The sequence below is a fragment of the Vombatus ursinus genome, unplaced genomic scaffold (genome assembly GCF_900497805.2).
Source record: "Vombatus ursinus unplaced genomic scaffold, bare-nosed wombat genome assembly UNPS02014794.1, whole genome shotgun sequence".
NCBI classification, from domain to species: Eukaryota; Metazoa; Chordata; class Mammalia; order Diprotodontia; family Vombatidae; genus Vombatus; species Vombatus ursinus.
In genome coordinates, this window is record NW_020954572.1 from 21,789,405 (window position 1) to 21,813,548 (window position 24,144).

Consider the following 24,144-nt stretch of genomic DNA (forward strand, 5'->3'; position numbering starts at 1 on the left):
CTGTTCTACACTCATAACATTTAAATGCGTACTATGTAGTTTCGTCCTCTGTAAAACAGGCACAATAATTGCACCCACCTTACAGGTTGTTGTGATAATTAATATATGTAAAACACTCTGCAAACCTTAAAGCCCTGTGTGAATTTTTACTGTTGTTGCTATTATAACACTTCTACCTCCCCAGAGCAGACCTTGCTCACTGGTAAACTGAGATTTGAGAGTTGACTCACACTAAACCAAACCAACCACTTGTGAGTCACCTATATTAGTGATGCATTCCCTGAATCACCCCCATTTTTCAGATGGAGGGAGAGTACTATGTAGGTCTGTTGGGACAATTTAAGAAGCATTTCTTCCCATCCCCATTCTAAGGTAAGTTCTTGGAAAAGGATGGAAGAAAGGTACAAAATTCACCTTAGTGATGATCCATGAGTCATCTGATCTACCCCTTTTCCTTTGAGTTGAATAATCTAATCAGTACTACCATTGCTTCTGTGCTGGGCATATGAACCATCAAATGTCCACTGGCCTCCATCACCCTTCCTTGGCTACCACTACCCCCCCTCCCATGCAGTCCCTTGAGGGCTGAAACTGCATTCACAATGCTTGGGGTCATAGCAAGCATTTAATTGCTTATTCATTCATTCATCTTAGAGGTCTTCAATTTCCAGTCCCTCCTCTCCATCCCCATAAGAGTTCAATCCTTGCCTCAATCCCTCTCCAATTTACCCCACAATTTTTACTGGGGTGGGGGTGGGGCAGAAGGAAAGTCCTCTGGACTGAGAAGTGGCATTGCAATAGTTAGCACGCAAACACATAAAACAGACTCGCAGGCAAAAGATGACAAGACACCAAAGAAGTGAACCTTTTCTAAATCAATACAATTTCTCAAATTTATTTTTTTTCTTAAAGAATTACTTCTAATTTCTCTGTCAGAAGGGGGTGAGAGGGAAGGTTTCTCCCCGCCTTGTAAACACTGAAATACAGATCTGGGAAACCAGGGGCGACACAAAAAAAGTGCATTTTACAAAATTATCAACTAAAATATATTTTACATGGATTACACTTCCATTGAAATTCTACCAGCTGCATTTTCAGTTTCAAAAAATATTTCCATATCTAAGAGATTAAAAAAGCATGAAAGAGTCCTGGGTGGCAGTGGGGTGCCCTGCCTTGAGGAGAAGGGACCCAAGGAGCAAAGTCTCTTCCCTCCCTGGTGGGAGGGTGGGCCTCCTTCTGGAGGGCTAGAGGCTTAGCTTTTTCTCACTAGCAGGATCACTGAGGATCCTTTGGGATGGAGCAGGTATCTGAGGATACCCCCGCTGCTGGGCAGCAGGAAGAGCTCCAATCCCAAGCCTCCTTCATGCATTATTCCCCTACTGCCTGCTGTGGGCAAGGTGCCCTGAGCATCCCAGGATCCCCATCCCTCCCAGACTGATTTTTTCCCCCTAATCAGCTTATTTGTTTGAGGGGCCCTCAGATTCCTCTCCTCCTTAATTGGGCCTGGGCTCCCCTCTTATAACTTCTCCTCTGTACCCTAGGGACCTCATCCACTCTTTAGTGGATATAAACTGTCCCTCTCCCCCCCCCCCCCAGACGCCTCAATATAAAGGGACATAGAGAGGACAAGGACAAAGCAGGGGTGCCACAAAGGCCTTCAGAAGGTCTGGCCTTGCACAGGCGTATCCCCAGATCAAGAGGCTCTCTGCCTCTCACACAGCCTGATCCCTTCAACTCCCCATGAATCTACAGAGACTGGGAGTGAGGGTGAGGAGGGCAAACACATTGGTGTGGGGTGGGCAGCTGGCAGTGCAGCTAACTAGAGGCAAGACTCGAGGTCTCAGCCTTTCCCTCCCCCATCACGGTCCCTCTTTGGTATGAATAGGAAATAAACAGGGCCTGTTCACTGCTGCCACCTCCCCCCCCTCCCACCCCAACCAGGCCCAAGCGAGAAGGGGGTGGGGGAACTCCTAACCTGCTCTTTTCTTGGGGCCATCCCTAGGAAGAAAGGTGAGGTCAGAGCCCGGCCCTCAACTCAGGCTAGAAAGGAACAAAATGGAAAACCCAGGTCCCTCCCTAACTCCAGGAGCGAGTGGCTGCAGCTCTCAGCAGGTCTGCGGACTGATACAGTGTCGATTCTCATTCTGGTTTAAATTAGTGCAATCTACAAAGGGCTTCCAGGGGGAAGGATGGACGGATGGGTGGGCAGGTGGGGGAGGGGGGAGCGGTGGGCCACCCCGCTCTCCTTTGGTTTGTTTTAGGACTGGGCTCCGAGAGTTGGGTGTTGAAGGTCTGCAGGAGGCTCTGTAGAACCGCAACGTGTAAGGCAAGAGGGAAAAAAGTCTCCAGCAAATCAGGTAGTATTTTTTTTTCTCTCTCCCTGACCCCACCCCCCTCCCAAATACCCACCCTCCCCAAAACAACACACACCCTATGTAGGGCAGTTTCTTTCCAGGAGCCCCTGGGCACCTTCTCTGTGCCAGGAGGATGGGAAGCCGGTCATCTTCAGCTAGACAGGGCCCATGCTGGGCTCACTCCCGCCCTCACCCCATGGCAGCAGTATACTGTGGGGTGACTGGGATGAGAAGTGGAGAGGGGGATGCTCCAGGGGCCTGGGGTGGGGGGGGCAGGCCCCTAGCCTAGGGAGAGGGAGTCAAGTGCTCAAGAAGACAGGCTCTGGCTTTCTGAGGCATGGGCTCAGTGGTCTGCTCAGAGCCTGGGGGGTGTGGAGGGAGCAGGAATGATCCCTGAACAAGGGAAAGGGAGCCTCCAGGAGTGGACAGCAGCTGGTCACAGTGTGGCGAGGTAAAGCTGGTCTCCCACCCCTCCCCTCCCACCAAGGACAAGCTGCAGTGCCAGGAGTGCTCCCCTGCTGCCCTGCCCTATCTTACCCCACCCCCTTCTGGGCCAGGCTCCATGGCCTCTGGAGAGACTGCTCCATTCAAGCACTGCCTCCCATGGGACCACTGGAAAGATTTCCTGGGGGAGCCTGGTACCTTCCTTGGACCCTGGCCTCTGCTAGGCCAGAACAGATATGGCCTGCTCAGCTCCACCCACCCTCAGCCAAACCAGACGACACCTCCCCCAGGTCCCTTTTGCTCTTTCTAACCAAGTGCTGTGCTTTGAGCTGCTGCCATCCTTGCCCTGGGGAAACCACCCTGGCATATGGGGAACCCCCCCAGATGCCCCTGGCCAGCTCTTCCCCTTGGGCTGGGTATTAGGCAGCTACTGTGGGTTCTTGAGGATGCGGCCATGTCGGAAGTCATAGACGTGGCGGCAAAGAAACACCAGCTCAGGGTCTGTGTCTTCTGGCACTGTGCGGTGGGGTGGGGTAGAGTACTCTACCGAAGGGGGCACCAGCGCTGCTCTCTGGCCAGGGAGACCTTCACCCCGACGTTTTGCCAAGGCACAGAATCTGTGGGGGAAAGTACAACCATCATCTTGAGCCCTACATCAGGATGCAGACTATAGTCCAAGGGTTCTCCCTTCTAATCCTCCTTCCCTCCCCATATGGGAACACCTGTGAGCCTGACCACAACAAACACCTTCCAGGCTCTCCACTGCCCTACTGGAAATCAGCTGTGCTTGAAGAGGACCCCAGTGGAGTTCTCTTCCCTCTAGGGAAGTGCTGAGGACAAGGCCACCCTCCAGTTCCCCATGCCACACCTACCGTATCTCACCCCATCCCACCAAGTCCAGTCTGTGGTGAGAGAAGAGGATCCCCCCAAGACAGGTGCAATGTCAGAAAGTTCTCTTGGGCCTCAGAAGTACCTCTAAAGCCTCTGTGGGGGCAGGAGGAGGAAGGGGCTGACAGTAGCTCCCTCTACGCCAAGTCAGGGGTCTTGTTTGAGGAGGGGAGTGGGCCTGAGTGGGCAGAAAGAACCACTTACCTGCAGTACTCTGCAAAAGTCAGGACATAGCACTTCTCCTCAATGCAGGCCACACTGTTCTCATCCTGGTGGCGGGATGCAAAGATCTCATTCTGCCAGAGAGTAGAGGAGGAAAGAGGCCAGCAAAAGGTTTAGACACTGAGAAGTGCTTTCTGCAGTCATAGCTCAAGACAAGCAGGGTGAAGAGGAATCATTAGTCTTTCCCTTTCTCCCCTGGAGAAAGTTTAAGCTGGTGTTCCTACAATCACTCACAATGCCAAATAGCCATCTTCTCCTAACCAATCCTCCAGACCAAACCTTGAACCCACCCCTACCTCCTGAGCCCTACTCCATTTTCCATTCAACAAGGGAATTACATCTAAGGCCTCTGCCAACAGCTTCCTTTCCAGGAGCTCTGTATGAAATCTGTAGGGTGTTCCTGCCATTTTATCTCATAGCCCAGGTTCCAGCACTGGGGTTTTATAGGGTGGGAGAAAGAAAACAGTCCTTTTCAACCTAGTCAGCTAAGGAGCTCAGAGGAAGGGACAGGCTCCAGGATCTTCTCAAGTCTCCACCCCATCTGAAATAGGCTGGTCCTAGACTAGTTAAAGTAAAAAAACAAACAAACAAACAAACAAAAACCCCCAAGCAGCCAGAGGCCTTAGAGCTGGTCTCAGAGCTCAGAGAGAATGGCTAAGAAGAGAATCCAGGCATCCTAAGGGCCTTCTCCCCTTGGCTCAATCTTCTTCTGGGAGAACTTAAGCTTACTGAGGGGGTAACTGGGGTGCTCAGGCAACCTGAGTAACAAGAGGCACTATGCATTCCTTCCACACTGCCTTTCACATCAACTCAATCTTCATGAGAGTGGGACTACTCATCCTGTTCCAAATCCACTGCTATGTGGCTAAGCAGATCCCTCTCCCTGCTCAAATTTTAGCCAGAAAACCCACTGGGCAATCTTTAGGCTGGAAGCTGTCAATAGGAGAAACTAAGATTGAAGCAGGTTCTAGACACAAGTCTCATGCAGAGTCTTGCAATGTCTTCAGTGACACTTTTCTCTCTTTAAAACAAGTGTTGCTACTCCCTTTTCCCTAAGAACTAGAAAGGCCCCACAGGAGAGGGCTGGTAGAGAAGGCAAGAACAATCCCCAGTTTTGTAGAGGTACATGCTTTCTGGGAGGCCATGGAAAAAGCCTGGCTAAGAAGAAAAAGTTATGTCCTGCCCCTCATCCCCAATTCTATCCTGCATCCATACCTTTTTTCCACCCATCCCAGAGATCCAAAGGACAGCCCCACTGTGTTCACTTTTCTTTATTTTTCAGGCACTCACCTCATGCATGCTGGGATTTCGGCCTCCCTGAGTATGTTCTGGTCTATAATACCACAGTAGGCTCATCATCAGCTCTCCTGTGGAAAGATAATAGAGATGCTCAGGGATGGAGTTGACAATCCTAGAAAGATTGGCCTCAAGTTCTCATGCTGCTGTCAACTCTGGTTAGAGCTCTCTGCCCAGATTAGATTTTGGTAATGATTCCTTATGACTCCCAAAACTGCCCAGGGCACCTGACCCCTCTCCCTGATACTAGTGTGGAATTCAGTATTCAGGGATGAGTTTATGGCATGGGAGCACCTTCAAGAGAGACAGGATAGATGCTTGGGCCTGAAGGTGTCTGGACAGAACCTGAAGAGAAAACTCAATGAGGCATTCAGTCTCTGAGGTGTTATCTTCCATAGCCAGAGACTTCACTATGAGAACCTTAACCCAGTGTCAAATTGCAGGTGTCATTTGCTTCCTCTCCCTGGATTAATACCTGTTTTAGGGTCCTCCCAAAGGGCAGAGATCTTGGCCACATAGGGCATGGATTTCTTTCGTGGTCCTGACTTCAGAAGGACTGTATCTCGGACCCGGATCATCTCTCCATCACGCTCCACTGCCTGGTAGCTCTTTCGGATGGCTGGTCCTGGTTCATTCTAGGCAATGATATAAGTGGGTTTCAGATTTTGCAGTCTTAAAATAGGAGAAGAAAGGAATTATAATCCTTTTGACATAAACACTCCACCCCCCCACCCCCACCCAAGGAGAGGGAGGCCAAAGGAGTACATTTACCCTGTATATCTCCTTTTCAAGGATTAGGGTAGGGGAGAACTCCCAGAGAGAGGTTAGGAAATGAGGTAAGAAACTTTATGGGGCCAACACTGTGGGCTCAGGGCATTAATTATCCTTCCTCATTGCCATTTGGTCCCTCACTCTCATATCTGTCCTATGACATTCCATCATCTCATGTCCCCAGCACATACTTTCTGGTTTGAGGTGATGACATTTCTGGGCAATTTCAATTTGTGGTTTCTTTTAGGAAGTGATGAGTGGACTTCAGTTTCATTTTAGCTTCTGGTTCTAATAATTCTGAGTAGTTTTCCTGTGATTTCTCGAGTCATGGTTTCCCGGTTTTTTGCTTGGTCATGCTTTTCTGGAGTCTGATGATCCTTAAAATATCTTTTCTTGCCTTGTTTTCCAAGTCATTTATTTTTGATAGGAGATACCTGACATGTTCTAATTTTTCAGTCTTTTGATTTTGTTCTAATATTTCATGTCTCCTTCAATCTCTGAGTTCTGTTTGCTCCATTCTGCTTTTTAGGTTGTTCCTACGTGAGTCATGTTTTTCACCTTCTAGTCTAAGCTGTTTGTTCTCCTATTTTTTCTTCAAGAGTTTTAATTGCATTTTTTTGTCTCTTGCTTCATTTCTTTCCTCCATTCCTGGAGTGTTTGTTGCCATGCCATTTTCCCTCTTATATTTCTTGTGGATTTACTTCTTCAGCTTCTTCTAACCCATGGTAGTCTTCAGTGTATTAGAAGTTTTCTTCTGTTTGCTCATATCTCTAGCCTCAATTCCTACCTGAGACTTTGTGATAGGTCCTTTCTTCTTCATTCTTGGATGAGGTGGGTAGGTCCTCTGATAATGCCCTTCCTATGTTCTGGATGGGATGGCTGAGTCTTTCATGACATTTTTCCTAATCCAGGCCTGTGATAGGGTGTTAGGGCTCAATCCCTAGCTTCAGCTTCTAACTCTTAATAGTCTACTGGACTTGGTCCCAACTCTTTATTTCCTTGATCCTCTAGTGTGGCTTTTGGATATCAGTGATCTTACTGGCTTCAGGTCTCCTAGAGGGACCCACAACTTTGTCTGCTAAGGCACTTCCGCTCTCTGTCTCTGTTTCCTTGGGAAGTCACCCACAGGGAGCTGGCTTTGTCCCCTTCTGTGGCTCCTGAGATCCCACTGGCTTCAGTTATGTTTACCAGAGATTATTCTGGCTATAGGCTCCCCTGAAGCCACCCTGACCAGAGTGCCCACAGGCTTCTGTCCATCTCCTTGTGAAATCCTGGACTGGATGGAGGAGCTTACTGGTGTTCCCCTTTGAGTTTAATGAATATTTCCTTCAATAAAATAAACATCTTTGCTATGTTGTTTCTCATGGGAGCTACTAACTTGACTGGAGGCTTTCAAGTTGCCATGTTTATCAGAAGTCTAATAACCATTTTCCTAGAGGAGTACCAAAAAGCTTCTTGGAGTGGTTCCCATTTTATGAACTAGGAAACAGGAAAAAGGCAGAAGTTTTGTGAGAAGACTACATACCCAACGATGTCCAGAGAATTCGTGGCAGGCAGGCAGACAGAATCCAATACCTATGATTACTCACGCTTTGCTCAGAAAAAGTAAGTGACTTGCCCAAGGTCACTTAGTGGCAGAATTATGATTAGAAAGTATTTTCTGCCTTCCAAGCCAGCATTCATTCTACCACATTACAACTGCCTCTGGTGCCTCTATAGTCCTATTCTGAAACTCACCAGCTCCCATGAGCTCATGGCAGGAACCATGGGAATAGTAGGTGAGAAGGGTTTAGTCTCTCCACCTTTCACAGATGAATGCCCTAAAGAGTACTACAATGTCCCAAAGAGCTCTGCCCTCTGTCCCTTGCCTCCCCTTACCAGGTGTTAGATACTTACCACAACATACACAGCCTTCTCACAGGCAGTCCCAACAGGCACCCAGCCATTGGTGGCCCGACGACGCTGGATGCGTTGCTGCTTCTGGTGGCCATGCCCACTCACTGCCTTAGTTTCAGAGGGGTGCAGGCAGCTGGGTGCCGTACGCAGGCCAGACTTGGAGCCACTAGGAGGCTTTGCACTTTGTGGGCATGCCCGGGCCATTGTCTGGGGCTCTGAATTGGGTGTCTGCAGATGGGGGACGGGCTCAGCTGCAGGCGGCACATTGGGCACAGGACATCCTGAGAGGGGGTGGGCAGGCGAAGCTGGATGGCCAGCCACAGGGATCGTGAGGTCCAGCTGGTCTAGAGACCTGCAACTCTCTAATGGGAGAGGAAGGGAGAATGTCAAGGAGAAATCTGTAGTCTACTTCACCCATGTTTCCAAAAGTTTAGTCCCTGATCTAAAAGAGAAATTTTGTTATCACAATCACAGGAGAACCATTGGACCTGTTAGTTATGGAAGTACCCTATCAAGGTAACTGTAAGGCGGGTGAGACAAGAGAAGCCATATATTTCCTGCCTGGTGTGGGGTGGGGAGGAGAGAAAGGAAAGGTAGCAAGAGAGTCAGAAAGAACCCTGCCCTCATTTTTCAGGGCTCTAGCCTAACATGGAACCTGGAACAACCAGTCTGGTCAGAGCCCATTGATCTATAAAGTTGTTTTATAGCCTCCTATAGAGAGGGTGGAGAGGGAGCCACTGGAAAGGCCCAGCTCAGTGCCTCCTTGACAACTCAGGCTCCTAGAAGCAGGGCAGAGCCACCTGGAATGATGACCGAGTTATTGCCTCAGCTGATGTGGTCACCTCCCTAGGAAGGAGAGAGAAGGTGCTACAAGCTGTCGGTGTCTGAGCTGGGAGGAAGAGACCCCAAAAGTCATGGCTGCCCACTTCCTGTCCAGACTTTCTCTGGCAAGCAAAATCACAGAATTTCAGGGTTAGCATGGCCCTCAAAAGCCATCTAGTCCAACCGAAACCCAGAAGAGAATCTGTACACAGGCCTATCCAGCCTTTACTTGCAGACCTTCACGACAGGGAGCCCACTGAGTCCTAAGGCAGCCCACTGCATTTTTGGATAGCTTCTACAAGACGTTTTTCCTAAAGTCAAGCCTAAATTTGTTTCTCTGTAACTTCTACTAACTGCTCCTTGTTTTGTCCCTTGACCAAAGCAGAACACGGCAGAGATAGCAGGTACAAATGCTGGACTGGTGTGTTTCCTGGAGCACAGTAAGACTGCCCAAGTGGAATGCTGGGAGGGGTCTGCCTGCGAGTCTGCTACCTCGACAAGGCAGCTTTCCTACCCCAACGAGGACAACTCTACACCCAAGCACATTGGTTAGGGTTTAGTCTCAGGAGGAGATTGGTGACTTTTCTTCTTGGAAAAGGGGCAATGCCAGCCTGTAAATGCTGAGACCAACAAGAACTCCCCACTCTTTCTCATTTGAGGATTCTACTTTCTAATTTTTGAAGATTTTTTTTTCCCGCTAAAGGCATTACTTCCACGGTCTCTGTATTTTCTCTAATTAGCCTGGGAGGGCATAAGATTTAATAGAGACAGATTCATCAGGCACGGAACACATTTTCCTGAGGTGTTTGTGTCTCACTGAGACAACAAGAACCAAGGCTGTGGGCTCGGATATGATTATGCTTAAGCTGTGGGAATCCTGACCTGTCTGACTTCCCAAAGGGAGCAATCCTACTTGAGCCCACACACTAAGGGGCCATGTAAGGGAGGGCAAGGGTCCCTGGCACCAAGGCCAGTATAGTTGCCTTTACTTTAAGGCCTCTATCTACACTCCCAGTCCCATGCCCCAGCCACCTTTTCCACCCAGGGCTCAGTTCAGCTCTCCATGTGAATGCTTCCGTAACACACACTGGTCAATGCATGCTTGGGGCTTTCTGCAACAGGCCCAGAGTCATAGGATTCAGCTCCCAAGGGGAGAAGCAGAGATGATAAGGACACAACTTGACAAGACCGACATGCTCAGAAGGCAAAGCTACATCTGAAATAGGCTCAGCTATGCACCAGCATAGCCCATTCCACACTCTTAACTGCTTCTGAGAAAACATATTAGCAAAAGCAGCTTTAGGAGGGCAGTCTGCTAGGCTGCCAGAGAGGCCCTGCCCCTCATCAGTCAATATTGCAGCAGAGTTCTGAATTGTTATGGCAACATTTGGTTACACAGTCAGGTTATCAAAAACACATGTTACAAAACTACATGCATCTTCTTCTGGATCTACTGGTAGGCAGGACCCTCCAATGAGCATCTCAGGGCCTGCCCTAGGTCTCAGTCATACTACATTGAATTTTGGAGTATCCAAAAGCTTTGACTATAGTACAAGTACTTTCTACAGGAGGCCTTTCCTGATCCCCCCAGCTGCTACTGCTTTCCCCTCTTAGATTACCTTCCATCAAGTGGGTATACATACATCCATGTGTAAACATACACACACACACATATCTATATATCTTTTGTGAACTTAATTGTTTACAAGCTGTCTCTTCCATCAGAATGTAAACTCCTTGAGGGCAGGCACAATTTCTGGCGTATCTTTATAACCCCACTGTACAGTATAGTGGCAGAAACATGGTAAGCAATTTTAAATGCTTGCCCACTGTTGACAAGACTACCCAGTTATAATATCATGCTATTCTCCATAAAGTCCTGGCAGATAAGCTGGGCACAGCTTCAGCTGTCAGACATGCCCAAGCAGTCTGATGCCCACCAAGGGAGAAAGAATAAAACTCAGGTTCTCTGCCTTAGAGACTGGACCCTGCCTGAAAATGCCAGAGCCAAAACTGTTCCCACTTCTCAGGGCCAGGCTCTCCTAGCACCAGCAGAAGGTTCTGGGATGAGAACTCTCAGGACACTATGCCATAGGTAAAGACTAGAAAGGCACAAGTCACCCCGGAAACCCTTCGCCTCAAGGCAAACAACTTTCCCAGGGACATCTTACCTGCTGCAAAAGGCATTTTGTAGGGACAGCTGCCATGAGTGGCATGGAGGCTGCTGATGCGACTAAGGGACATGGGGAGAACCCCGCAGAGGCTGTAGCTGTTTACTCCTACTCCTTCTCCTTCTCCACAGCAGTAGCGTGCTGAACACCAGGGAGGGTCCTGGAAAGGGGTCCCTGTGGGCAGGGAGCTTGGGGCCACCAGAAGCCCATCACAGGGAGCAGAAGGGGACAGCTCTCCCCCCTCTGGGAACACAGGACAGGGCGAGTAGCCCCCACACTGCAGTCCACTTTGACCATAGTACAAGTAGACCCCGCTCAGTGTGGTAAGCTCAGGGCCACCATAGAAGCAGCCGAAGTCAGAGTGGTTGCCGGGCACAGGTAGCGGGGGCAACTGGGGGAGAGGGAATGAGGGCTGGTGTATGTCTTGTTTGGGAGTGGGAGACTTCTCTCCTGGGCGCCCATACTCTGGCTTCATGGCAGCCTGCCCGCCCATCAGCAGGGGCAGCCGGTGGTACAGGTCCCCAGGGCTCTCATAAGCGTGGCTCAAGGGTTCATAGGGTAGGGGCTCTGCTTTGCCACATAACCTAGGGGAGCCAGAAGAGGCAGCTGGTGGCCAGGTTCCCTCGAGGGGTATTGGCCAGCTAGACAGTCCCTCAGTCCCTGCTAGGCCAGCTTCCTGCCTAGCCTTCACGCAGTTTTTCCGATTGGCTTTGGCCCATTTAAGTCTCAATGTCTTAGGGCCTATAGAGTCAGGCCGGACATCCCCATCAGTGTGGTTTCGGGGAGCACGATGTGGCAGTTCCCGCTCCTGGCTCAGCTTGAGGAAGGCTGCTGCATTCAGGCTGGCCAGTCTCTTGGGAGCAGTGTCACCTTCCCGGCGGGCACTGTCTTCAAATACTTCCTCAGGCAGAATGTCCCGGTTACTACCCTTGAGTCTTCCTGCCCGAGTTCGGCTCCGTCCCTTAAAGCTTTTGGGGACTGGCTTCTCTGGTGAGGCCCAACTCCCACTCACTTTATCTCGGGCCCTCCTAGTTTCCCCTCGGCATCGCCGGGTGGCAGCAAGCCCAGCCCCATCATCTCGCTCTAGGAGCAGGTTATTGAGGGCTTCAGCATTGAGTGAAGCCAGACGCCTCTTTCGTGGTTCCTCAGGAAGGGTGTTATCAGTCCCGGTATCCTGCTCTCCACCTGTCTCACCCTTGCCTGGGATAGAAGTCTCAGGCAAGCCAGGTGTAAGTGGCTGCATTTCTTCAACCCATCCTGAGGCCTCCTTGCCCCGGGGGCTGGCCACATGCTCCAGGCGGGTCAGCAGCACTTTGCAGGTCTTGGGCTTGCCTGGGCCCAGGAGCCGCTTGCGAAGGGGATAGTTTTTTCTAAGCTCTTGCAGATTGGGGAGGCTTGGGACCTCTGGAACAGCCCCTGGCTCATTGCCTTCCTGCCGCTCCATCCTCTTGCCTTCCACTCGAAGTGGCTCCCGGCCGGTGGGGAGAGAGCTCAGCAGGGATAGAGATTTCCTCCGAGCATGCGTCATAGAGCAGCTTCTGGACCTGTAGGAGACACAACAATAGTAATAACTGACAATTCTATACAGCACTTTACTTCTACTATTTCATTTGATCCTTAACAATATTGCGAAGTAGGTGGTATACAGGTATGACAAGGAAACTGAGGCTCTGAGAAGTTAACTACCTCACCCATGATCACATAGCTGATAAGAGACAGAGAAGGAGATGAGGTTTCCCTGGCTTTCCAGGCTAACATTCTTGTCACTACACCTCTCTGACCCAGCCAAGGCGCATAGCTCCCCCCACTCAAAGCCCACTCTCATCTTCATCAACTCCTCCTTGCAGTCATTTTCCAATTTTAGTTGTCTCCGCTAGCTCCATTCTGCTTACTACCAGGACTCCAAAGCACCACCTGGTTCCCAGTTTTTCCAAGTCTAGATTTTTTTCCCCCTCCAACTCTCTTCTTTTCAAACCACTGATAGACAGGGATGGTCCAGAAGGCCTGTGTTCTAGATCGACTGAAGAAAAGAATGCTTTCCCCAAAAGCCCATGTCCCCCATTAACCTCCTAGCCCAAGGCTCCCTCCCATCTCGTCCCTGGAAGTAAAAGGAAAGGAATATCCATTCAGAAATGGAAGAGAAGCAGACCCAGGGAACAAGGTAAAATAAAAAGAAAATCTGAGAAGAGAACCCAGCCTGGTACTCCACCCTGTTCCAATTCACATGATTTGGGGACTGTATACTAAGAACTAAGCAAAAGCTGTGTGGCTCTGGGTGACAAGCACCCCCTGTTCCCATGGGAACAGAAAGGTTCCTATGAAGGTTATATAGCAATGATCCAATTTAGGAGTAAAAGGGGAAATGGACAGAGATGGTATTTCTGGGCTTTAGTTTCTTCATCTATGAAAGGGCTGAACAAGATGACCTTGAAGGATCCTTCAAGTTAAAACATTCTATAAGAAGAAAGCTACTACATTCTCACGAATAAGGAGAGGGACCCTGTTGGGATGAATAAGAAGCTGGTCTAATCAGTGTCGGACATTTCTGAGTAAAGGACAACCTGGTTCCTTTCTGCCTACTCCTTCTACCTACCCTCTCCACCCCAAAGGTTCCAGCCATAGTAGGAACCATATCCAAAGCCAGACATTTCAGGGTCTAGATTCTATGAAGAAGAAAAGGGCTTCTGGGAGACAGAAGTCTGCTCCCACCACCCAGCACCCAGGCCAAAGCCACCACCTCAAACTGGCTCTTCAAAGGGCTCCCATAGGCCTGGAAGCTGTCACCTAATCCTGTGGAGCCATCACCAAATCTGGCTCCAGAGGCTCCAATTTCCCTGGGAAGGGCAGCTAACAGCCTGTGCTTGGGGAAGGGAAGGCTGGGAAGCTGGCAGTCTGGGATCCTTTAGCCCGTGTGGGTACACGTATGTGTGGAAGCAGGTCCAAGTCACAGACCCAGAAGCAGATGCCTTAAATCCCTGTTTAAACACAAAGGGATTCAGGAAAAGGAAGAGGCAAAGAACAAGTCAAATAAAAGTTAAGGGGCTGGAGCCTTTCCCCTCTCCTGGCAAGTCCAGTGATTTCGTATTATTCCAGCTTAATAACAACTTACTCATATGTGTACTTTAACTTGTGAGGTGGGTAGTGTTAGTATTACTATGACAATACATGAGGAACATAAGGCTAAGTGATCTGCCCAGAACCACAAATGTCAAAGCTAGAATTGGAACATAGGGGTCTCCAGACTCCCATGTCCATGGCTTGCCACAAAATCATGCTGCTTCTTAAATTAGAAGACATTTGGGACCACAGACCCCATAGAAGAACAAACCAGATGTAGGAAATTCTACTTACTGGTGTGCTCAGGCCAAAACACATACCTATGTGACAGGTAGCCCAAAACCCTGCTCTTGCACTTACGAAAGCCAGGCACCGGGGAAGGGGCACTGGGCAGGAAATTTTCCCCCAGCAAAAGAGGCTCCAAAGACCTGGAAAGTGCATGGATGAGATGAACCTATCTGGTCACAGGGAGTCTTAGAATGCCTGCTCTCTGTCAGACCGTACTTGCCCTCCAAAAAACTCAAGGAGCAGCTGCAGGAAAGATATAGGCTGAGTTTCTAGCTTAAGGCAGGACTCAGCAGACCCTAGGTCTGGGGGTGGGATGGGATGGGATTGGGGGGGGGGGAGGTGTAGCTCATAGGGGCCCAGCTTCTCGAACAAGCTAGATGACAAAAACCCAATCCTGGCCCCTAGGCTCCTCTGCTCCTTTCGGCCTACCCTCAAGGCCGGCCCATCCCCACTTCCCACCCTTTCCTTCTTAATTTCCCCCACTGCTATTGTTATTCACATACACTCCACTCTAAAGAACACAGAGTTAGAGTCCCTGCTGGGCAAGGATTTAACCCTGAAATTCCCAAACGGGAGTTGGGCTCAGGCTTCCTAAAGGCTTCCTTCCCTGGTGATCACTCCAAATGCCCACTCAAGAGGACACAGATCAGAATGCAAGCTGAGCAATGGCCAGCCAGCTGGGCCAGCATAGCCCTGAGCCACTCACTTTCAGCCCCGCGCCCCCCCCCCCTTCTCCTGGGAAGAAATGGGCTAACTGAGAGAGGGGGAAAGGGCTTTGGGAACTGTCAGAAGGACTCCTCTCCCTGCTATAAACCAGTCTGATCAGCGTGGGCGACCCCCACCCCGGAGCTCTGACTCGGCAAACTGGAAAGGGGAGGCAGTATGCCAGGGAGAAAGCTATGGCTTCATGTGCTGACCTGCCCTGGCCCCAGGATAGGGCCAAGAGCAAGACACTGGGGCAGAGGGAGGGTGGGGTGGAGGGGGGAAGAGTGGGGCAGGTCAAAACCAAGACCCTTTCCCCAGAAAGCTCAGGGGACCCCAGGAGGTGGGGAAAGAAATGGAGTTCAGATCGGGGGCAGCTGAGCTGGGATGGTGGCTGCAGCTCCCCTCCCCGCTCAAGGTCTAGGCAGAGAGCCCACCAAAACAGAGGGGCAAGGGATGGCCCAAGGCCATGAAGCCAAGCTCGCCCAGACTCATGGCCTTCATAGATATGTACACATATGGAGAGTCAAAGCCAAGCTGGGAACATAGCTACTAAGCTAGTAGATGGCCGTCACGCATAGATCCAACTGACCAGAATCAGGAAGGCTTGGCCCTTGCTCTGAAGCAGACCAAAGAAACAGTGCAGGAGAAGAGGCAGGTACTTAAGGAACACTTGTCAATTAGCTGAATGGGTAGGTGACCTCAGGCCCCAGCCTAGGAGCCCTCTCCATCATGTAAACATGACATCACCAGCAAGTTAGGAAAGGGGGAGTAAGGGTCTCGGGGTTATGCTTCTCTCTCTCCTCACGGCTCTTCTCTGGGCCTGAACATGAGAATTCTTTTTTCACTTCAACAGCCAGCTCCACAGCCTCAACATTCTCATCTCCCAAAGACATACACCTACACTGGTCAGGAAGAGATGCCTCTCAACTGCTTGACCCTGCAGGAGATAACACTGTGGCCCTTCTGAGCTTGGGATGAGAATGGGGGAGGCTCTCCATGCTCTCCCCGCCCCTACCACCCACCCTCCAGTGAAGTTATCAAATTCCATTTAGCTCACTGAAAAAACTCGGAGCCATCAAAAACACCACTGCAAAACCACCCCAGATTTTATGTGGGACCCAAACCGTGAATTGCCCCCTCCCTCACCCCAGAATCATCCAAATAGAGGCTGGGTGATTTGGCTCCAGCTTCCCTTGAGCATGCTGAGCTGTGGGCTTTCGAGGCACGCTGAAGAAAGAGTGGTGTGAGTCACACTTTGAAGCTTGATGTGGGAACTCCCGCAGCAGCTTTTCCCTGGGGTGGAGCTGGGCAAAGGAGAAGCAGCTCTCGGTTCTTTGGACCTACCCCCTCTCCCCTCTAAAGGGTCTAACCTAGTCCAGTCAAAAAAGGATCCAAAGAAATCAGAAGAAGGTATGAATCTCATCACAGTTAGTCTTTCCCTCTCATTTATACAATGGATCAACCAATAAGTACAACTATTTTAGCTGTTGGGAGTGGGGTGCTTACTAGGAATTTGATTCTATCACTGGCAAGAGCCAAGGAAGGCAGCTGTGCTGATCCCTCACCCCCACCCTACTGCTAACTCTCTGGGTTCCCTTCTCCTTCTAAGGATATGGTCATTGGCTAGCCCCTAATTGCCACTCCCAATAAGAAATTCCAAGGAAAGTGATGGTGGGGAACCTGATTCTACAATCTAAGATATTTCTTGTGCCCTAGGGTAATGTCTAGCCTGTGAACCCTGGAGAAAACCAGCCCAGCAGTTTTTTTCCTTGGTCTTTTCCCCTTTTCATCAAACATCCAGGTAGTATGAAATCCTGATAAAAAGCAACCAGGAGGCCAAGACCTTCAGGAGATAGAGTAAATAATATGTATAGTTTATGCTTGTTAGGCAACTTGTCCAAATGACTTATCCAAAAAGACGCGGCTAATAAATGGCAAAACCAAAAATCAAACTCCATTTCCCCATTCTAAATCCAGTGCTCTTGTCACTATACTAGGGTCTTCAATCAATGAACAAGGATTTAAGAGGCTAAGATGTGTCAGGCAAGCATAGTGACATAGTGGAAATCTATCAGTCAGAAAGGCCTGGGTTCAAGTCCAGTCTCTGAAACACATCTCCTTGCTGAATCACTTAACCTCTCAATACTCTAGGCAAATAAGACTATGAATTGTAGAGCAGGAGTACATCTACACTGGTAAAGGGAGTCTTCGAAAAAGGAATTCCCTACATCAGTGAAAACGCAGGTCTTATTTAAAAAAAAAAAAAAAGGAACTAAATTGTTTGAGGGCAGGATTTGAACCTCCCTCTTCCCAATTCCCTAATAAAGAACATGCTTTGACTTTGGAAGAGAACTGGCCCTTGGTCTCTACCATCTTGACTTCAGAGACTTTTGGTTTGCTCTGTCTCTGGGGTGACTTCAAAGCGAATGCTCCTTGAGGGAAGGGAACTTGGAATTGGGAAGTGTCCTTTTAGTCACCGTTATCCCGAGACAGCGTAAGGGGAAGGCCTGGATAGCAAGCACTGCCAATGTGCCTCCTCTAGATCAGCCTGCAGTTTTAGAGTACAGAATCAAGGTGAGGTTTTCTCCTCAGGTCTTTTGAGTGGCCTGTGGGCCTCAATTTCCTCATCTGTAAAATGAGGGCGTTAAACTCAGTGACGTCTTAAGGTCCTTCCTAACTCCAGATCTATGATCCTAATCTCTTCTTTCCAGTCCTATTCCCCAAGACAAACAAAGTGGAGGCCCAGGATAACGGTGACTAGCAATCGGTACCATAAACCAAAGGTGCTTAGGCCTGACTAGGTGGCAGGGGGAAGGACAAGCTGAGAGAGGGGATATTGTTGGATCCTTTTTGGACTTCTAGTCACACACTTGTATGTACATCTGGGGTGAGGGGAGAAAGGCAGGTCAGGGAGTGCTTCTGGGCCATGGGATTCCAATCTGGCTTTGCACCTTCAGCTCAAGACTTTTGCTGCTGATTGGCCTTAAGAGGAGGCAGAATGTGGAGCTGCCTAAGTAAGCCCCAGGAAGGTTCCTATTCAAAAAAATTCTTCCCCACTGATGACTGTAATGCCACCATTAGCAATTTGATTTTGCCTAGTCCTATCAGCTTCTTTAAAAATGTAGATATTTCCTTGATGTGCAGCATACACATTCCTAACACTGTAAATTTTAGGCAGTGTGGGATAGTGGAAAGAATACTAGATTTAGCATCGGAGGATGTACAAATGTACAAGTCCTCTCAGGTATATACAGAGATAGGTTAACTAAGGCACATAACATCAGACAAACTCCCTGGACCTCAGTTTCCTCACCCGCAAAATGAGAGAGATCACCAAATCTTAGATGCAGAGCTGAGAAAGATCGTTACAGACTATGGAGTCTGACACCCTCATTTTAGAGATGGAGGCAGAGGGAAGTTAGATGACTTGCCCACAGTCACTTAGCTAATAATCATTTGAAGGCAGGATCTGAACCTCCCTCTTCCTGACTCCAAGTCTAGGACTCTACCCACTACACTATGCTAGACTAAATGATTCCTTCCAGAGCTAAATCCTACCAGTTTCCCAGCTTTTTCCACTGAACAGAAAGGACAAGGAAACATGAGAAGACCCTGCGGGTGGCAGTAGGGGGTGGTTGCTGAGTTATGGCAAAAGGGCACAGAAAGGGGAGGTGTCCTTATTAGGCTGATTCTCAATCTGGCCTAGAGTGAGGGCCACAGGACATGGGATTGGGGGGAGGGGAAAGGTACAGAACAAACAGGCAGGGAATTCCTTGTTTTCCTCCACATCCTCCTAGCTGTGCTTATTGTACTAAAAGTGAGACTATTTAACCGACTTACACCAAGGGTGGGGATCAATTCTCCGTTATCACTCTGTGATTCACATCAGACAATCCAAAAGCCATCTGGGAGGGCTGCTTGGGAGGGCAGAGAGCTCCCTCTCAGCCTGGGAGTTCTTCCACAGCCGAGGAGGGGGCTAGCTAGATGAGTGCCAGTAGCTAGTTAGCTTCAGAAGCACACTGGGTCTGCTCCTTATAGCCCTTCTCTATATTAAGGGTCTGTACCTCCAAATGAAGCCAGCTTCCTTTCTTCTCATTTAGGAAATGAAGAAATTCTGCCTGCATACTGAACTCTGCCATGCTGTTATAATTCTACATTTTAAAAGTCCAAGCCTTACACCTTGGGAAAATTGGAATCTTCACTCCTTTCTAGCTGTGCTGAGTGTGGTGTGAATTGGGGTCAGGGATCTCTCACTCCAACACAGCCTGAAAGCCCGCTCTCTACCTCTATGTAGAACTTCAAATTTAGCATGGTAAAACTAGCCAAGAGAAATACTTTTAGCCTCTTTGAGGAGGTGAAGGGGGGAATGGGTAAGGGAATGTGGATTTTACTCCCAAATTCACTGTGAGCTCATGTTCAAGAACCACAGAGAAGTATTACTCCTGAGATGATAATCTTCCTCAGCCCTGTTAGGTATCTAGTAAAAAATTTCATCAGCTATTCAATCCATTAGGACAGAAAACCCTAGACAGGGTCAGATAATATGAGTGACGGAAAATGAAAGCTGGGGTCCAATTTAACCTAGAAGCAGGCTTTTCCATCTATCCTGGAAAGTATACCTAGGAACAGCTTCTCTGAGCTTAGGTTCTACAGTCAATGTCTTAGGAGTGCCACAGTAGCGTGTTCTTAAGAATCAAACCTGCCTGGTTGGGAAGGTGTGGTAGGATGTTGCTCATATCAAGTTCACCAGACAATCCCTTTTACTATCTCAACACCCTCTGAGAGGATGCTGCTAGACTGGTCTCAACATAGCCTAGTTAGGTCACTGATGGGTACACACCGAGAAAGCTTTGCCCCGAGGAAAGGTGGCAGAGGCAATGAGGGCAATGGTATCTCCTGAATAGGCATATGTCAGACTGCCTTTTTACTCCTCTTTAGCACTCAGCATAGTGGCTGGTATATAGCAGGCACTCTGAATAGGGTTGCTGAATGAATGAAACCTAAACACCGTCCTGGCCTGGGCACACACTCACGGTGCTCTGGGGAACAACTCCAAACACTGCCACCTGACCCTGGTGGAAGGTCTGCCTTACTATCCTTACTCACTCTGCCTCACCTTTCACTCCTCTCAACACTCCCACAAGTGATGTTCCTAAGGTGCTGGGCCTTAGTGCACCTTTGAAGTCATTCTGATGCCCAGCCCCTCATCCTACTACATTAACCACAAGCTCTAGTTTGCCCAGTTGGGTATCTTGGCACGCTGACCCAGCAAATCTGGGATCTGCTTCTATCTTGTGGTTGGGAAATGGGCTTTATTTTGCTGTAAGTGAAATTGTAGAAGCCTTCTTTTCTCCCTCTTCTCCTAAATGAGCACAAATGAAAAAGGTGGTGATATGATGGAGTGTTACCCATGCAGGTAGTGGAATTTTCATTGAAGGTTAAAATGTGTCAACAAGCTCTTCTCCTGGAATGGGAGAGAGATATGACTAAGTTAAGGAAAGGAGCCTGAGGAGTCTAAGTCTACAGCCCCTGGGCCCTAGGTGCTGAAGGTTACCAAGAGAACCAGTTATGCCTCCCTCAGCACAAAGCAGCTAACTTCATTTATAACTTGTGCCTCACTGTAAGAAGCTACAAAGTGAGAGAAGAGACAAATTAGGAAGTGATTATTTGCATCACAAAGGGATTCTTCAAAGAGTTCTTTTAAATGGCAAACTCTCCAACTTAAAATGATTCCATTTACAAAACCTAACTTGACACACTGCTTTTTTCCTGGTAGGTCATTATTACATGAAAGAAGGCACAACCTGCATAAGGAACTGTGGCCACCAAAGCAAAAACCTTGGGCTATGACCCAGGAGGGCCAGGTTCTGGTCCAAAGGAACTCAACCTTCTTATCTCCTTCTATATCTGTACAAGGAGGGGCATGGACTAAATAAAGCACAGGCTCTGCACCTTTTTTTATGTCAAGAACCCCTCTGGTAATCAGGAGAAGCCTACTGACTCCTTCTTGGAATAATAATGTTAAATGCATAAAATATGGAGCTTTACAAAGGAAACCAATTATAATAAAAGTTATCAAAATATTAAAAAATAAGTTCATGGACCTCAGATTAGGAACCCCTGGACTAAATGATTTCTAAGGTCCCTTCCAGTTCTAACATTTTATGAATCAATATTAAAAACAGCAACAAAACTTTATAAGTACACAGATCACAAAGAGACATGGAGCAAGGAAGCTGTTATTGTTATTTCATTCAGAGTTTGTATATATGTGTATATGTGTATATATGTATATATACACACATTTACATGTATGGCATGATGTACATATATATGGATAATGTAACACATTAGTGGGCTCTCCTATGGAGGATTTATGAACACTATGGCATACAAGAGGGTTTCAACCTGTACCTCCTGGAAGGAGGAGCCCCACGGCTGAGATCATCTAAGTATCTAGGTGAAGTAATTCCAATTATATTTCATTCCTTTTTGGCAATTTGTTTATATTTGTTGAAATCTCTATTTGTAATAAATAATAATAGGGTCTTCTTTGCAATTTGCCAAAAAGGCAAACATCATGTAACATTCAAACGATATTGTAGAAAATGCTTTGGGCTTGGAGTCAGAAGAAACGAGTTCAAATTCCAGCTCTGACCCTAGCTATTCGACCCTAGGCAAAGTCCAAGTTTTCCTAACTGTAAAACGGGGGTAAAAAATACTCGCACTACTTCTCTCAGTGGGTTGTCGTGTAGAAAGCAGGGTATAAACCTTAAAGATTTATACAAATAAATAAGTTCATATTATCTCATTTCACAAATGGATGCAAAGGTTGGCAAAAGGTAGTTTTCAGGAGTGAGAAGGACAACTCAAACCCTCTACATACCTCATGTCACTGGACAGATCCAAATCCCTGGGAGGGTCCCAAGACTGCAATGGCCACTTGGAGAAGCTCTGAGTTACATATGACCACTCTGGTCTCTCAATATCTCCACACTTTCCAGGTTGGGCCAGGAACAAAGTGAGTAGTCGGGATGGAAAGCCATTTACACCACAGCATTTAACAATTTGAGAGACACAAGAAAGGCAGATAGATAAGATAAACACAAGCTCAGTAAGCTCCCTTCACTGGATTGAAAACTGCATTTCACAGCAAAATGAAGGGAGATCTTTTTTCTTCCCCCTTACATATTTTCAATCATTTTCAATCAATATTTTCAATCAACCCATGCAAAATATATTAGTGACTTGCTGTACATCATATTCAGAGGTGACATTACTGACTCATAATTCTCTTATTTCAGGAATGGGGATGGATCTCTGTTCATAGAGCCAAACTCTTGTCCAGACTTCTGGCGACCAAGGGCACAAATTTCTAAGATGGCTTGCCGGTTATGGATAGTCTTTGGCTGTGGAAAAGAGCAGGCTAACTGACCCATGTAGGGACTGAATATGTGACTAGTTTTATTAGTATAATATTCTAATCAACTGAGACAAAAATAGTTGCAGAGAATAGAAAGAAGTCAGAAAAACTTCCCTGACAACTCTACTTGCAGGAAGCAGTTATAAATACCTGAGGTATTCATATCATATACATAAAAAGAGTAGGCAAAATCCAAATTGTCCTAGCTGGTGGTGAGCATGGGAATACCATCTGACCTGAACCCTAAGGCTTTTATTGTTGTTCAATTGTGTCTGACTTCTTTGTGACCCTTTTTGGGGTTTTCTTGGCAATGATATTGAAGCAGTTTTCCATTTCCTTCTCTAGCTCCTTTTACAGACGAGGAAACTGAGGCAAACAGGGTTAAGTGACTTGCCCAGAGACACACGTTAGTAAATGTTTGAGGCCAGATTTGAACTCAGGAAGATGAGTCTGCCTGACTCCAGGTCTGGCACTCTATTCACTGCACCACCTTACCCTTACCCTCCTTTCTTCCCTCTCAGGGATCATGCATTTTTCTGAGCTCAAGATGAGCTCCCTTCTTCTCTTCCACAGCTGACAGCACAGTTGACTACATACATCTCGAGCACTCTTATATGTGCATGTACATCCTCTTTACCCCTCTCTTTCAACTCTTAACAATTACTTCAGAAAAACACTTCTCCGTCTCTCATTTCATTTGTAAACTAAAATTGACCCTAATCATGTGTGACAAGTTTAAGAGTGGTAGTGCTCCTGATTTACCTTTAGCAGAGAATCAATTAATCAACAGGCAGTTATTAAGCACTAGCTACCTTTCTGGCATGGTAGACAGAAAGCCAAAAATGAATGTCCCTGATATCAAGGAGCTTACAACGTATTAGAAAGGGGAAAAAAAGCTGAAAATCAGTAAGTGAAATTAAACAAAAGAATTTGTGCCTATCAGCCTCTTGAGCCTTTGAAATTATGCTGTCTTCGTAATCCCTACAAGTTTCCATCTGCTTTCTCATTCTCCTCTAAAATGCTTTTCCTCAAAACATCAGCATTCAAGATCAATAAAAACTATCTTTTAAATTTTATCAAGTGTTACAACAAAATTGTTTTCTACCATTTTTGTTATAAATATAAAGTATTTAGTTATATTATAAATTAAATAGGTTTTGGGTGCTGGTCTGAAAACAAAATCACCATTTCTAAAATTTTTTCTCCAGAAGAAAACCTCAATAAACAAAAAAAATATGCTCTGGGTTAAAAAAAAAATTAACTGAACTTCTGTAATATAATTAGTTTGTAAAGCTGGGGACCAACTGTATTAAGGGAAAGAGTTTTATGGGAAGGGGAGAAGAGAAAGAAGGGATATATAGGTTGTTTCTCCTATTTTAAAATATCCCGTGGGGAGGAAAGGCTATGACTTCCTTTATAACCTTGAAATTTTCTTTATACTTCTCTAAAATTCTCTTGCTATAATCAACTCTCACTTCCTTTTTAAAGTTTTATTGATGCCTTTTGATTTTATATTTTGCTTCTTTCCCCAAAATATATCATCCCTCCTTTCCTGCCCCTTTAACACAGAAAAAAACATAGTTACGTAAAACCAACCAACATGGTGACTATGCCACAGCATATGCGACACAGCAAATCCATAGTACTCCCACCTGTGTGCACCAGGAGTAGAAGGTTGTGTCTCATTATCTGTTCTCCAGGGCCAAAAGTGGTCAATTAATCAGAAAACATTTCTTTGCTACCTGCCTTCCGCGGAAATAGAGAATAGCTAACCATTCTTTCCCACAGAACCCAGACAGTTGAAAAT

The 24,144-nt window shown here is 47.4% G+C and overlaps 1 protein-coding gene across 1 annotated transcript in view; it reads right to left on the reverse strand.

The window, feature by feature from the left end:
* Positions 1 to 857: 857 nt before the first annotated feature.
* BAHD1 (bromo adjacent homology domain containing 1) overlaps positions 858 to 24,144 on the reverse strand; it is a 33,182-nt gene continuing 9,895 nt past the window's right edge. Inside the window, exons 2-7 of the mRNA XM_027870114.1 lie at positions 10,865 to 12,408; positions 7,872 to 8,233; positions 5,680 to 5,839; positions 5,199 to 5,275; positions 3,891 to 3,982; positions 858 to 3,415 (exon numbers count right to left, since the gene is read on the reverse strand). Of these exons, the coding sequence (XP_027725915.1) occupies positions 3,226 to 3,415; positions 3,891 to 3,982; positions 5,199 to 5,275; positions 5,680 to 5,839; positions 7,872 to 8,233; positions 10,865 to 12,392 (2,409 nt within the window). The 5' untranslated portion in view covers positions 12,393 to 12,408 and the 3' untranslated portion in view covers positions 858 to 3,225. The remainder of the gene's footprint in view (positions 3,416 to 3,890; positions 3,983 to 5,198; positions 5,276 to 5,679; positions 5,840 to 7,871; positions 8,234 to 10,864; positions 12,409 to 24,144) is intronic.